We start from the raw sequence: 15,945 nt of genomic DNA on the forward strand, positions 1-15,945 counted from the left end.
TGGGCAAGGCATTAACGACGTTTGCTCCTCTCAATGGGCCATTGGGCCTGGTGAACAGTTCTGAATCCGGGCAATACTTTATAAAAAAATTTAAAAAAAATTGTGACCATCGGAACTTGAACTAAGGCAAGCTCGTTAACTGAGGCTCGAGCGTTGAGGATTCATCGCCGGACTAGTTGTACAAAGTCTTCCCGCAGTCCAGGGATAAGGATTATCGTTAGTCATACCCTATATTGGAACTTGGACAAAAACAAGCTCCGTAAACGGGGCTCAAGGAATGAATTTCAGTCTTGAAAAGGCTTTTTATAGTCTTCGAATAAAAATTCTGATACCACACCAACCAAAGCTGTGTGTTTTTATCGGTAAGAAATAAAAATCAAATGGAGCTAGTATTCAAGTAAAAACTTCATTTAATCGGCTCTTCTCATTCTACGATTCGATTGAGGAGAAACTAAAAAAAGAAAGTGAATCCCAACAAGCTCAGCGTACGCAGGTAAGAACCAAAATATTTAACGAAAAAAACGCAAATCAAAATGAACTTGCAAAGGAAAACTGCTTGATATGTGGCATTTGGAGTCGTGTTGTTAGTTGTTGTTTAATGTTCATAAATCAACTTTGCTGATTTGCAATTTTATTTAACACTTTTTCGCTTATATTTTATATACAGGTACTTCTTTTTATATACTTTATGTTTTTTTTATCTGAACTAAGGTAAAAAAACTTGCTTTAAAAAAGCACAGTAAGTTGTTGTTTAAAACCTGGCGCAGATATAAAGGCTTTCGGTGTTGGACGCCACAATTTTCACAATCAAGGCAAAACTATAGATATCTTATATATAACAACAACTTATATATAAGATATTTATGAGCAAAACATAACAAAAGCAGGCACAAAAAATAGCTGGATTAGAGGGTCACTGTGTTGGTGTTACAGGGTTACTGGCAGTCTGCCACCATTGTCACGGTGGGGAAATTTTAGGCCTATCACCAGGCCCAGACCTACTTTATTGGTAAAGTGTGGTAAACGTACCTACGAGCCTACTGAACGTTAATGACGAATTATCGTATCGAATATATTTCGCTATTGCCCGTTGACTGTGGCGTGTAGAAAGGCCTGGCTGGAATGTACGACTGTTTCGACGAGAAATCGTGTGAAAATTTTAACTTGTTGGTTTACACTAAAGCCTCAATTCTTTGTTTGTTTACCATGCATCCGCCGTTTATCGAAGTAGGAAAATATGAATACGGTAAACGGCAATTACCAATTAGGCTAGTCTGTGAACTGAAATGTATGCTGATTTTCAAATTAAAACGAAGTACTAGCCTAACTCTTCTAAAGTTTAAATTAACCTAAAACTAATCTGCTCTGACCCAAACTTTAACTTCTCGTGACGAAATTACTAAGGTGCTGTATGCCGCCAATAGAACTAAATGCTATTTTAAATGACATTTTTTTTCAGGTATAGTGCACAACCACATAACGTCACAACTTGAGTAGCTGAGGTCCTGTGTACAAATGCTTTCTTTGGTTATGTGCTTCTGCTCTAGAACCCTTTTTTCCAAGGTGTAAATAAATTCAAAACTAATCTATTCCTACCTAAACTCTCACCACTCATGACTAAAATACATAAAAAATAAATTTGGATAAAAAAGGAAGTCAAACAATAGCAAGATTCAAAGCCCAAACTTCCAGCAAACGAACCTATCGTTAACCACTACTCCAACGCATTGCTTTCTGCCCCTTATTCAAAATGAGAGTGGTAAACCCATCAGCGAAAAGCTGTCGGTCACCGTATTGTGATTCAGCATCTTCGGTAAACAGACATCGATGAAATAGTCACTTCGTTATTATTTGATAATTTGACATGAAGATAAAAAAGATTCTAGTGTGCATGTTGATGAAGGTGTGTGTGTGCGTGCAGGTGCCACACTTTCCACTACAATATATTGAGGAAGGAAAAAGATGGTGCTAATTTTTTTACTTTTCAACATGCCATAATATGACAAAGGCAAATAAAGCAAAATATGCTTACACACAATCATAGAATGAGATTTAAATCAATTTTGCAGCACTCATGTGTCATGTCTTGCTGTCACTTTCTAGACATTTACTTTGGTCCTTCTATTCAAAGCACAATTCTTCGTTTATCACACAGTCAGCACAGATTGCATATTTACTCCTAAAAAAGGCCTAAAGACTTTGCATATGGTTGAAAAATGCTTCCAGGTTTTAGACTTGTTCAGTCACCTCTAGTTAAGAAACTTGTGATTTTGCACTAATGGACTTGATGCTAATTTAATCTGGTGCATGTTCCCTACACGAGTAAAACTTAACAGTTCGATCGGAACAAGGTAATTACAAGAAACAATATAGGCGGCTGGGATTCATAACACTGTGTGGAAAGGTGTTGTGAAAGGTTAGTGATAGATCACATTATACAATAAAAAGGTTTTTAGCTCTGATCTTAAAGCATGCGTCATTCAAAACTGAGCTGCAAGGTTGATTAATTGGCGCGTATATGCCTGTCTGCACTTTTTAACCTTCTTGGCCATATGAGAGGTATTAGTGCCAACTTCTTGTTTGTTAGGTGCAGATTTTGATTCTTCAGTAAGCTTGTGTGCAATCTGTTTGGTATGAAATATGAATGATTCATATAACACTGCATAAAAATTTGTTTGCGACTGTTTAAATACATTCAACATTCAGCTAAGTGCAAAATCATTTATAGACGTTCGCTTTAGCGCACTTCTAAATTTTGTAAAAAACTAGAGCGTGTCATTGCCCAATTTTGAAGCTGGGCTTATTTGAAGCTGTTTTGTAATAGTGTTCAATGAATTGTTACAGTTTTACAGAGAGCAACGATTAGAGTTATTCTTACTGAAACTAATTTAAAGGAAATGGTTCATTTTTGGGCCATTTTGTGTGGCCTTCTCCTGGTGAGTGCACCACGCCTCTCACTCAGTACTGAAAATGTGGAAGCATTTGATAATATCGAACAGGAGAGCAGCAACTGTGAAGACAGATGTGATTCCAATGATGTGAGCCTGGAATGTTGTTAGCTACTTAGTTCTCTTATTGACTGTGATTAAGTTTTAACTTTGAATATCATAGTTTCTAAATGAAAGCTAGTTTGGAAATTTATTATAGATCTAAAATCTTACTGCAGTATATATATTTTATGTCATTATAGCAAACAACTGGTGATGCCTGCAAGCGTGGTTGTAGGTTATTCAGTATCTCAGAGTGGGTCACATCAAACTTAACAGAAGTAGAAGGTGACTGTTTCTCAGGTAAAATGTATATTATATATACAACAAGTAATTCTTTCTGAGCTCTAGTTGTGTGTACTGTGTTTGCGAAAAAAACAGAGATTTTTGCAATGCAAGCTTCTTAACTAGAAGTTGAAGTGATCAATTAATTGAATTTATTCAAAGTTGGTACAATAGATAGATATCACTATTTTCTACATAAGCATTTGTGTCGAACTACCGTAAGTTAAGTTACTTTGAGCTATTTGAAGTTTTGAGTTTTGCAAAGTTGTGTTAAGTTATTAGTTTCCACTGTAAACTAGGATAACTTGATTGTAAGTTTGCCCTGTTTGTAAACCGCTCTCGATCGTAAGTTGCATGTAATGGTACAGTAAGTCTCTGCAAGACTTCAAAATACAGAGAAGAAAAATGTTTTCTTTAAAACTGCTGGCCAACAAAAACGCTCTATAAAGTTTTACTTTGATGACATTGCAGCTTACAATCAAATACATTTGCTATGCAAGCCTACTGTTTTGATATGTTAGAACTTTATGTTGTTATAATGTTCTTGAAATTCATATAGCATGCAAGGAAGCTTACCAAGAGGAATCGACAAGCAATCGGAATGCTTGCATTAATGGTTGTCAATTTGCAAAACCCATTGCTGAGAAACGCAAAGCAAAGGTGAATTGCCGTTCTGTGCAGTTACTTTGTGTGTTGACATGTCAGAATTATATAATTGCGATGTTGCTAAGTTTATAATCAATTCATTTATCTGTTGCCACATGTTTAGATAATTGCAATGGTGAGCAAAAGTATACAGAGTTTTTTGTAACATAATTGTAAAGATAGTATATATAATTTAAATTTCTTTTTTTCTTCTGTTCATGCTTTTATCGTTACTATTATTTTAATTTTTCAAGGTTATATTGTAATATTGAATTTTTTTTTAGCTTTCTGAACTTGAACCCAGTATTCATTTGCAGTATGTGTTTCCACTTTCAAATCTTTATATTGAAGCAAAAAATCCATTTGAAGATATGTTTAATGAGGTATATGAGATATCTATTTCTTGTTGACGTTTTATAGGCCATGTAATGTTTTAATGTTTTCAATCTTGGTATCTTCAGCATAATTTTGTGAGAAACTTTGCTAGTTAATGCAATCCAATTGGAATTAAATATATTGCATAGCCATCTCTGGATGATGATGGTATGATGAACCAGATGATGGGAGCCATGGCAAGATCATTTTCCAGGATGAACTCCATGATGTATTCCTCCGCTCGCGCCACTCAGATTATCGAGGTGGATGATGGTGATAACCATGAAATCGTTATCATTGAAGTAAGTGTTGTTGTACTAAGTATAGAACCACTCATCCTTTTTTATACTGGAAATATGAATTTCATAAAGTGCTGGTAAATACTACTAGTACTACAAAATCCTGAAAATCAACTACAATTTCTAAAATTGAGTAATTGACATATTGCATAATATACTTCTCTTCATTTCTATATTACGATTAAAACTGACGCAGATCTTTCAACGTAACATATCGCTACAATTTGCTTATTGCAATTAAATATAAGAAGCAAATGCTATGAGTCATTGCTGCAGCAATGCATTTATTGTTTTGCCTATAGCGTAATCATACAATTTATCTACACTGCCAAAGTGCATGGTGTTGCAGAAGCAATGGAAGCATATCTTTCCAGTAACAATTACTTGTTGGACATTTGACAGCTTTCACCCATCTCTTTCCCTTATGTGATTTCACCTAATTTGATAGATTTGTTGCTTATATTGCAGTTTGGAGATCCAGAGATAAATACACCGCATCCGAATGAGAAGAAAGTCATGCTAAACACTGACAGTGGTGGCTCCAAAACTACTCTTGATGATATCATTGAATCTAACCTTCAAACAAATGCCAACAGGTTCATAAATGATGATTTATTTAGTCGTTAATCCTACCTTTTATAGTTGCTTAACACCAACCAGGTAACCCACAGCTTTCACATAAAAGAATTGTCAGCAGCTTCTAATTTTTCATTATTTTATTGTTATTTGTTTTAGCAAGCCGTTCTTTTATGAGTTTAATTTCATGAATGAGTTCAAGGATGAGAAACCTGATGATAGTTACTGGCGTTCGGTCAAAAGTAAATTCCAAGAGTGGTGGGATTGCTTCTCAAAGTAATTAATACTATTTCATTTTGTACAAAGCCTTAGTTTTGTTTTGTCAATTTTTGTTAGTAACTGGTTTACCAGTCGAAATAAAATGCTTGTAAATTCCCCGTAGAACCTTGTGATGTAATTATCCAAAAACAAACCTAACTGACCATGACTTGAATACAAGCAATCTTTGTCACTTTATTACATTTGGTGTAGAAATTGCCAGGCTTGGAGACATTTTAATCATATAATGTTAACTATTACCCTTTAAGATACTTTGATAATTGTTCTTGCAGTTAAATTTTGCTTTTATCTTTCACAGAAAATCCAGCTTGCCTGAGTTAGTTCTTCTGTTGTTCTGGTTGTCAACATTGCTGCTTCTGTTGGCAGCCTGTGCTTTGCAGTTTCAATCAAGTAAAAAGGTATGTTTAGTAAAGGTTTTGTGGTTGGGTTAAGTAACATTTTCCTAGGTTATGTAAAACCTCACGCTGCAATTCCTGTCAGCATGAAATGTATATAATTATGGTTGGTATAGATACATCTGGATTTTGTTAAATTTTGTATGACCTAAGGGCGATTTAAGTAGTTATGTGGGACATTTTCAATATAAACTAGGCCTGTGTGAAACCCGTTATTCCACTATTTTGTTGTTTTCTTTCATATTTCTATGCATTGTTATTGTGTTTTGTAGCAGTTTTGAAGAATTACTGTTCTTTGTGTGAGCATTATGTGTTTGTTTGTATGAACAATACGTTATGAATGCAGGAAGCTCTTGTGCATGTCTTTATTGTCACTAAGCGTATTCACCGAGCATCATTTGCACACTAGTGTGTTGTGCAATGATGCTGTTTGCTCAATATCCTGTACTAGGCTGCAAATCTTGTGATTTCATAACACCAGTTTAAGCTTTGTAGTTTTCACCCATGAACATAGTTGATTAAATTAAACGAATATCTAATGGTAGCAAAAACAATAAGCAATATTAATTTTCTACAAACTTCAATTGATATGGTAGTGGTTTAACTAACTTTTGTGGACACAAACTAACTTATTTAGGAAAACAATATGATGTTACAGTAATGAATCAAGAATTATGTTCAGTAAATTGCTCTATAATTCTATTATTAATTATTATTAACAGAACTGTGATTTGGCGTATGACTCAAAAACTTAAAAGTACAACAGTTTTTGAACACATGTTGGGCCTTTGATAGCATTATTAAGAGTACTGTGGTGAAAGTGACCTTATATGTATTGAAAAACTTCATGAGTCTATTTAAGTAATGGATATTTTAAAGCAACGCGGCCATATAATGTATCCATTAAAAATAACGTAGGTCATTATGGGCTGTGTATTAATCACACAATATATTAATCACATATTCACACAATGGCCACTAAATAGTTGGTTATAAGATGTTCATACATTGCATAAAAATAAAGTGTATTTCACATGTGAGCATCTGATTTCGCCAAAAAGGACGATTAAACATATTCTGTAGCTGTAATAGTGTAAATCTTTTGTAACAAGTAAGAGCATAAAATAAAATTACATGGACACAAGTTACACAACAAATATCCTTTGCCCAGTGTGGTGGAGACAGATGACCATGGGTTGTTGTTTTTGAAATGTAATTTTACTTTGTGCTAAGCAAATAGCAAGCCTACTGTTTTTTTTGTTTTACTCATAACACCAGTGGTAAATAAGCATTGCTTAACAGTTTTTTTTGTTGTTGACGGCAATCACCAAAAAAACTGAAAGGAATGTTTGTGAAATAAAAAGTTTTTTTTGATTTGAAAACTACTATTGAAATAAAAAGCAGTTAGGTGATAATAATTGTAATATATATGTTTCTTTTTTGTTTGTAACTACATAATGCTTTTGCAAAGGTACATAGTCAAAATTTTGTACTAATGACCTTCTTCCATTTCCTCGCTTAGTTAGTGTTAACATTATTATATGTGTTTCGCATAACACAGTTTGACAGGAACAAGTAAAGATAACCTGTTACCATATTAGTTTTCACAGACAACCACAGTTACAACTCACTAAGGTACTGCGGCACAGCAGCATTTTGCGTTGTTGCCGTTGCTGTTCGTTTCACACATAAATGTCAAATGTTTTTTCGTCCGTTTTGATTACACCAGTTTGACGGAAGCAGACTTTGACAGTTGCCTTGTGTTTTACAGATGAGTGTTAATGGAGATCTGGCTTACATCACTGACACAAAAGGGAAGCTTCCTTCTCACGTCAAGTACTACCCTGTTCCTGAGGGAGGCAAGAAATCACCTTATTTTATGGCGTCAGTAGTTGGCACCCGAGAAGAAAAAGTCCCCTTGAATGACCCTCGATAAATGGGGATCGTTTTTCTTTAAGCTGTATTATACAATTGTCTAACCTTATAACGCACTTTTTGTGGTGTAGTAGTGTCTTGTAACTGAAGATTGCGCGCTTGTTCGAAAATATTAGTAGATTACTCACCTATTTTATTCTCTGCTTTCCACTCTTTAAAACTAGAGTTTGTCTGCCGCACGTGGGCGCGCGAGCGCTTTTAATAGGCAACGGGTTGTTTTGTCGTTCATGTTCCTGTCTGTTAAGGCCAGGGAGTATTATATTACGGTAGTAGTGTAAAATAAGTAGCGCTTTTGATTCAAAGCAAGGGTAATAAATAAACTTCATTGCGAGTATTTCAGTTTGTTTTCTTTGCGCATAATACAGTTTCTATATGCTAGTTTACCAACATTAACATCTTCAATTTTTCTGAATTTGCGAATTGCGAGTTACAGAAATCTTCCAAAGCGACTTAGCCAATCTATATCAGTGGTTTTTAAACGGATAGCCATGGTCCGTTGCTAGGTCAACATTTGCGGACCACAAGAACATATTCAGTGACCGGCAGTATGGGTTGTAAGTAAACGGATTGTTAATGGGGTTTTTAACTTCGCTTGTCAAATGGCGCTACAAATTTACGTAAAAATGGCGTGATCTAAGCTGTTCAGGAAGCCAAATAAACACATCACTACTTAATTGTAAATCGCATGAACGTTAACTGGATGACATTTTATCTGGTGTTGTCATTGTAGTTCATGACGTAAAACGTTAATTTCTAGAGTGAGGTACGCTATGACCATTGTTCACTTTATGATCGTAAATAAGTACGTAACCGTCTAACCGTACAATGCACACGTATCTAAATTTGCTGATATTTAAGCACGACTGAACGAACAAATAATTACGGGTGAAGCGATCCAATGCGTTTTGTTCAAGCATGTGGATGCACTGAAAGATGTCAACTTTACGGTAGTTACGGTTGAATAGTCACAGCCAAAGAGTTGAAACAGAAATAGCCACAATTTAGCGGAACTAGCTATTTTTGCATTCAAGTTGTAATCTTAAAAGTGGCAGTCACGTGATAAGTTTTCAGCCAGTGGAAATGTACCGTAAAATTCTTAACTTTAACCACATGTCTGAAGATAAGAGAAAATAGAACTTGGACAACTTTGAGTTTTTTAAAAAAAAAACTTCAGACACGGAAAGGCATTTGGGTATTTCAGGCACAACTAAGTGAGTAGTGTTTAAAGCTACAAAAGCATAGTCTACTCTGACGACAGTATTTTCTATATCGACTTCTAACCGTTGTCGAAAATGTTCAATAGTAAAATTACGAGCGATAGTTTTCAATCTTAAGATGTGAGTCAAGCGCTAAAACAATTTCACCTTCAATTTAAAAAAATTTGTAACTAAGAATACTGGACATATGATTTTCTAATAATATTTAGTGGTTCAGCAGTAACGTCAAATATGTGTCGCAAAAAAGCGTAAATTTGTTGCTAAATATCATATACGTAATAGCGATTATGACGTCACCGTACAAAACCATACAAATGACGCATATTTTGAATCAGGTATGAATAAAACGTTTCGTACTCAAGAAATAGGCAAGATGTGGTTTTCACTTCAGTACATAACAGAAACGCCTTGCGTTAGTGACGTAACTTACAGCTGGTGAATTTATACCGGTGAAGGTAAATGCGAATCAAGTTACAGTTGGGTTCAATCTCGGCGGTTTGCATTAGCCCAGTCCGATAACGGTAAATTGATCATCGTGAAGACACCGGTGCTTCATTGTTACTATGAGTGTGACATTTCTATAAACTATTTATAAATATGTTTTAGCACTTGCCTCTCACTTTAAAACTGAGTATACTATAGATGGCAATGCATGAGTCCAAGCAAAAGGTCGCCTCCTGCCATACAAGAATGAAAGCTACAAATCACAGGAGTGGAAATAATTGCGTTTGTAACACTTACATTATAACCATAAACTCATCCAATGCAAGATACGAAAATTTTTATGCACTCAAATAAAGAACTCTATTGAATCGTAAAGTAATAAAAGTCAAAAGGTTTTAGAGAACTTGCCATTGAATTAGAACGACACAATGTTACTGAAATGCCTCTGTTTAAGCTTTAGGAAGAAATATCAGTTAGACAGTTTTAGATATTTCATGAAAGAAACACTACTGTTGTTTACTAGTTTGTGCAACATCTTGATTTTATTTGGACAACGAAGTCTTTACGGCTTTACGCAGCATCTGTTTTTATCAAAGCGCAATATTTCCTAGAATTCAAAGTTATAAACAAAACAAAAAAACTGGTCAGTGCGATAGTTAGCAAACCGAACATTTATGTGTTTTTTAAAAAAGTAATTAAGACATAACGTAAAGTTTTTCATACTTAAACTAGTCGCAGAAGCGAATAAAAAAACAAAACAGGCCCAGAAAATGCAGTTACGTAACCAACTATTTGAGGAACTAATACCAACTAGAGCATACACATAGCGGCATACACTGTGAATGCAGCTTCTTGTACGTTGCAAACAGCAGAAAAGGCATAAATTGTAATTCATAGAATCTAAAAGCAAATGCTTTAAGTCGTTGTCATGTCTACTAAAGTTTTAGCGGCAACTTACGGAATTAACTTATGTCGTGGAGGAAGAAATGTATTTAAAGTAGCTCGAAACTCAGTGAATGGTTGCCGACAGTCACCTACTTTGGCATTACTTTCTCAGCAAAAAACTGAGTCTCTAAAAGCATCAAACGCTACTTTTTCGACTGAAAGCTGTCTCTTAACCTCAGGTAAGCTATATTTGTCTATTAACATATCGATAGGCTTATACCGATTGGTGTTTTCTATGGTTCCATAGGAATTGCACCCAACGTAATTCCATCAACCGCGATTGTACACACATGCGATTGCACCCACTCGGAATTGCACCCACACGGAATTCTATCCACACAAAATTGCACACACACACAGAATAGCACACGTTCGGTCTTTAGGACTGCACCAAACAAGTACTGTAGTACATAAGTAAATATGTACGTACTTTTCATATATAGAGTGAATGCTGCGATTATGTGTAACCACAAAACACAGATTCAGCAACTCAAACATCATGTTAAGTGCCAAATGACTCACCAGTTAAAGACTGAATATCGGATTAGATAGAGCTTAGTTTAAAGGGGACAAGTGGAGATATCTGCCCCCACGCTCCAAATTAGGTCAGAGTTTTTTATAATAGAACCGTCAGGATAAGATCATTAGGCTGCGTCACTGACGTAATAAGTGAGGCATTATTGGGCCATGCCCCTTTACAAACACCAGGCTGCATTCCACGTTAGTTATGCCATGACGTTGGTGTGGCACGGAGCCAATTCACGTCTTGGCACAACCATGGCAACTGTAAATTCAATGTTTTTCTTTTGTTTAGACGAAAAAGAGCACAGTATCTTCTTTTTTTAGAGATTACAGTTGGATAACGTCTTTGTTGCATTCGTAATGTACGCCAAACTGACCTTCGCCTTACCCATTGCACAGAAAGCACCCTGGTACAAACACAATTTTGGTGCCCATTGGCGTTGTCGCATAGTTACTCCTTCTTGTTCATTGCATTTTTGTATGCAATTAATTATCGGCTATATGATCTAGGAAAACATAATTAGCTTATTAGATGGGTGACATGGCATAAAAATTGTTGTATAGGCGTTTCAAAATTGTGCACCATAAATTGCCAATTTTTGTTTATATAAATAGTAAAATACATTCCTTTAAAGCAATTTTTGAGCATTTTAAACGGAATTATGTTGCGTGCAATGCCGTGGCCAATACTGTTTTCTATGAGCTACAGTGGTGGAGTTTAGGTACGTTATTTTGCACGTAATGACCTAGACAGAACTTTCACACACTCAATTTTTAACTAATTTAGAGATTGAATTAATCAAACATTACTCTGTAATTGCGCACTCGCACTTGTCATTTTTGGTTGTGTGGCACACGCAAGATCTTGCTAAAAAACGACCATACTCTGCAGTCTGGGACTCTGAGTGCAGAATCATGTGATGCATTTGTATCTAGACCCTTGCACCTGAATTGTGACGCCATGAAGTGTAGTGCACTTTTGTACTACACTGGACATTTGAATACTTCCAAATACATTACATATAAAATGTTTTCTGCTGTAGGGATTCGGCGCCAAGGAACTTTGTCTGCTCCATCTGCTGTTTCGTCAGACAAAGGGGATCACTTTCACCAAGACATGGAGGTTGGAACTTCCACTTCAACTCCTCCTGCTTCTCATACTCCACTAATTAAGCTAAACAAAGTTGCAGTGGTTGGGAAAATGACTCGATATGAATTTGAAAAGCAGCGATATGACGGGTTCAGTGAAAATGAGTTCAAGAAAGCGGTAAATATTACTATCCAATTAATCGGCTTGAGAAACCTATAATTCTTTTGTGCAGCTAGAAGAACAGAGAAATTTTTTTGCGTTTGGCATATAAGGTTATTATACTTTGGTAGGCTGATTAATTTTGATGAAAAACAACACTGAGACTTGAGAATTGCAATCAGAAAGATACAAAGATAACTTAGAAGTATTTTTGCATCTATTTATCGCAGCTTACAGTAAAAGGGTCAAGGTACGAAACTTTGCTGGCCCAACATGAGAAGCATATGATAAATCTTGGAAAGATTCTTGATGTCTTGAAAAGAAAAGGGATAGAATATCGGGTTTGTACACGTGGGGAAGCAACTTATTCCAAAGACACTGTGGACTGGGCCGATGCAGTTATCACTGCAGGTGGAGATGGAACTTTTCTTTCTGCGGCGAGCAAGATTAAAAACAGAGAAAAACCTCTTATTGGAATAAATACAGACCCAGAGAGGTAAGAGTTAAGTTAAAGTATACCTGTGTAATAATTGACAAGTTTGATGATAGTGAATTTATTCGAAAACATCCAAGAAGCATAAATGTTGTCTTCGCTGATAATTGAAAATTTGTTTTTACGAAGGACTAATCATGCAATTTTGCTCAAACAAGTTGCTCAGATTTAGAACTTAAAGTTGACAAATAAACATGTTGTTGAATAAATGTATATTTATGCTTAATACCGAATTACAGCTAATGAGGTTGTAAATGAATGACAAGCAAAGCATGATTTTGTTTTAGATCAGAAGGTCACTTATGTCTTCCTCCAAAATATAACTCAAACTTTGAGGAAGCTCTTGACAAACTTGCTGACAGTAAATTCCAGTAAGTGCACAATGCTGATTAAGTTAAAATTGATCTAAATAAGTTATAATTGGTAAGAATTTAGCATATATACCACTTGCATAGTCAACTCAGGTATCCTATATTTTGTGTACACTACCATTATTGTTTCCTATAGATGGCTGTACAGGCAGAGGATTCGTATTACTATGACAGGTTCCAAAGCTAATTTCAAACCACTTGACAACGGATCTATGCTGCAAGAAAGGATGAGAGATCACAGTAACCATCATTCAAGTACTTATTTCAGTGTTCTAGATTCTGACGACGATTCCTTTTTAATGCAAAGAAACGCCAACCCTTTAGAAGAAGGTATAAGCTTGTGTAGAGAATTATTTTTCGCATACAATGTTGGGCACTTTATTGTGGTCGTACTGTAGGTGGTTATAGCTTTATTAGAGTACTAATATAATACTGTATTGCTTTGTAAATTCTGTAATAAAAATGCCTGTCAGACCTTTTGTATGACATATCTGACTATGCAATAATGTTGTAAACGCAGTAACAGAATCTGTCACAAACAAATTCGTATTCATCTAAAAATCTCAGGGTTGTATTTGTACCACAGGTGTATCCCATAAACTTCAAAGTTACTGTGATGTGCTTCCAGTTTTAGCTCTTAATGAAGTGTTCATCGGTGAATCGCTTGCTTCAGTGTAAGTTACCTTGTAAGGATGTGCATTAATTAATTATTTATGCTGCTCATACCAGGGGTTTGTTACCAGCTTTGTTTTTCTTAAACCAGCGCAATGTTAAATCAATACGTTCGCTCTGGTTCTTTGGATAATTTTTTTTCTATACAACGCATAAAGGCATAACTGAAGCCCCATTAGGGCAGCTTCATGTTGCTCTTAATTAAACACTTGCAGTAGTTTTCCCATGAGTAAAAGATTTTTGCTTCTGTGATGGACCGTTTGCACATGAGCAACTAAGATCTGCAAGTTCTTGTAACAGTAAGGCCGCAAATGGCCTGACAATTTAAAGTTTTGCCAATCTTGATTAACTCTGAATTTCTTGGTGTTGAAATAAGAACCTCGAGGTGTTTTTGTGTTATTCATCAACAGACCTTCCTACTATGAGCTTCAAGTTGATAATGATCCATCTGAAAAGCATAAAAGCTCCGGATTGTGTATTTCCACTGGAACTGGATCAACCGCTTGGTCGTATAATATCTGTCGTCTCCATACAAAGACCGTGAAGTCGGTTTTGGAAATTGTAAAACGTTTACTCGCAAACAACAACGACACGACTAAATACGATGCTCTCTCTGACGATGAGGTCTTAAAGGAAGGTGGGCTGGCTTCAGATTTCGTATTTTATTTTCCTTTGCTTCTGTGAGCGTGATTAAATTGATTGAAACAAGTACATCATAATGGACTATTTTGTTACATGTTCTATTTTTTGAGTATAAAGACATACCGTACTGGACACTTGTGTAACTAATTCTTTGTCATGTTATGTTGGTAGCAGGAATGGAAAAAATATACAGCTGTAGATGTTATGAAAGATTGTAGTTAATATTTTCAAGTTCGACACAAATTTCTATGTAGTAAATGAGAATTAATCACATGTTAAAATGTTGTCAAGTCACGGAAAGACATGGGGACACTTTCATATTTGATGCCGCGGAGAGGAAACTGTTGTGTTCGATTCGAGACCCGATGCAGAATAAAGTCTACCATTGCAACACACCCCATCGATTTGCCGAAAAGCTTTTCATCAGGTTTGGGCAAAACGCGTGGCTTGGTTGCAGTTTTATGCGTTGCAAATCTACGCTCTATGTCTTATTTTCAACGTACATCTCAAGTCACGCTTTCAATTACTTTTCCTGTGGTCACTATGTTAAGTCATTGTGTTGCGTAAATGAAGCGTGCATGTATGCATTACGTTTTACTTACGCAACATTTAACAGACCACTATTAAGCGTAAGCCTACTAAAAGGAGACATTGAATAAAGCTTCGTAAATTCCCATTAGATCACATTGATTGGTTCGTAGCCTTGTCATTATCGCAAGTTTTTTACGCAGAACGTGAACATGGCTTATGTAAAACTATTTGCCTGTTTTGTTAATTTTGCTTGAATATATATTGCACTTGTGGAGCCACTTCAGAAGCGTAAAATCAACTTCGGTCTGTCACGTGCCTATATTTGTGGTTACGTCACAATCGAGTTATTGTTACAGATCGCGTTGCTGGGATGCGACTTTGTGCGTGGATGGCGACACCTCATTTGTATTCAACGACGGCGCCACGGCCGCCTTGCAGGTTCTGCCCGAGGACGCGCTGAAGACGGTTGTCTTGGACGAGGATTAATCCCGGCTTTTGCAAGACGAGCTTGCTTTTAGCCTGCCTTATTGTTTGTTAGATCTTCCAGGTTCAGTCGTTTCAACGTCAACATTGCACTTACAACTTAGTGGTAGAGTTCCTTTTTATTTACGTACCAACCCGTTTGTAATACGCAGTTTCGTAAGATGTTATTACCGCGAAGTCAGGCAGTTGGTCTGTGCTTGATCTTATCCACATTTCTTGCCTTTCTGTGCTGTCAAAGTTTTCATGATTACGTCGTATTTGTATTGAGGTTATGGACTTAAAATTTTACGTATATTAGATTTGCTGGTGGTTTGACAAATTGCTACGTTATTTAGCAAGGGCTAAACACCTGTTTATGTGGTCTGGTGTTTATTTCTAGTTTGATATTGTCGCCCATTTCTTATTTTTATATTTTGCGGGATTTGTTGTCTGCGTAAAATGCTTTACTTCGACCTGAGTTATTTCCTATGTCTGAAAATTATGTTATTTGTTGTGTTTTACTCTTTAGATTTTAGAATAAGAAAATCGACTCAATGCTATGAAGATGTCTTTTAATCGAAATCAAGCAATAGCTTGTATGCAGACTTCTGAATTTTGTTG

The 15,945-nt window shown here is 35.9% G+C and overlaps 2 protein-coding genes across 2 annotated transcripts; both read left to right on the forward strand.

The window, feature by feature from the left end:
• Positions 1 to 2,820: 2,820 nt before the first annotated feature.
• On the forward strand, positions 2,821 to 8,110 carry LOC143459098 (uncharacterized). Its single transcript, XM_076956071.1, has 9 exons — positions 2,821 to 3,038; positions 3,191 to 3,290; positions 3,832 to 3,932; positions 4,202 to 4,300; positions 4,442 to 4,594; positions 5,060 to 5,187; positions 5,327 to 5,443; positions 5,745 to 5,844; positions 7,613 to 8,110. The coding sequence occupies exons 1-9, from the start codon at positions 2,898 to 2,900 to the stop codon at positions 7,775 to 7,777; spliced, it is 1,104 nt and encodes a 367-aa protein (XP_076812186.1). The 5' UTR covers positions 2,821 to 2,897; the 3' UTR covers positions 7,778 to 8,110.
• An 882-nt stretch (positions 8,111 to 8,992) lies between these two features.
• On the forward strand, positions 8,993 to 15,884 carry LOC143459097 (NAD kinase 2, mitochondrial-like). Its single transcript, XM_076956070.1, has 9 exons — positions 8,993 to 10,561; positions 11,948 to 12,171; positions 12,384 to 12,649; positions 12,934 to 13,017; positions 13,154 to 13,347; positions 13,604 to 13,691; positions 14,100 to 14,326; positions 14,623 to 14,758; positions 15,219 to 15,884. Exons 1-9 carry the CDS (start codon positions 10,366 to 10,368, stop codon positions 15,346 to 15,348), a joined length of 1,545 nt encoding a protein of 514 aa, XP_076812185.1. The 5' UTR covers positions 8,993 to 10,365; the 3' UTR covers positions 15,349 to 15,884.
• The last annotated feature ends 61 nt before the right edge of the window (positions 15,885 to 15,945 follow it).

This window comes from Clavelina lepadiformis, chromosome 5 (genome assembly GCF_947623445.1).
Source record: "Clavelina lepadiformis chromosome 5, kaClaLepa1.1, whole genome shotgun sequence".
In the NCBI taxonomy this organism is placed as follows: Eukaryota; Metazoa; Chordata; class Ascidiacea; order Aplousobranchia; family Clavelinidae; genus Clavelina; species Clavelina lepadiformis.

Bases quoted from the DNA above. Each gene is read 5' to 3' on its own strand.
- LOC143459098 (XM_076956071.1), top strand. From the start codon at position 2,898: ATGGTTCATTTTTGGGCCATTTTGTGTGGCCTTCTCCTGGTGAGTGCA. The intron at 3,039-3,190 runs GTGAGCCTGGAA...ATGTCATTATAG, and splicing joins ACAGATGTGATTCCAATGAT to CAAACAACTGGTGATGCCTG. The intron at 5,188-5,326 runs GTTCATAAATGA...TATTTGTTTTAG, and splicing joins CTTCAAACAAATGCCAACAG to CAAGCCGTTCTTTTATGAGT.
- LOC143459097 (XM_076956070.1), top strand. From the start codon at position 10,366: ATGTCTACTAAAGTTTTAGCGGCAACTTACGGAATTAACTTATGTCGT. The intron at 12,650-12,933 runs GTAAGAGTTAAG...ATTTTGTTTTAG, and splicing joins ATAAATACAGACCCAGAGAG to ATCAGAAGGTCACTTATGTC. The intron at 14,327-14,622 runs GTGGGCTGGCTT...AATGTTGTCAAG, and splicing joins CGATGAGGTCTTAAAGGAAG to TCACGGAAAGACATGGGGAC.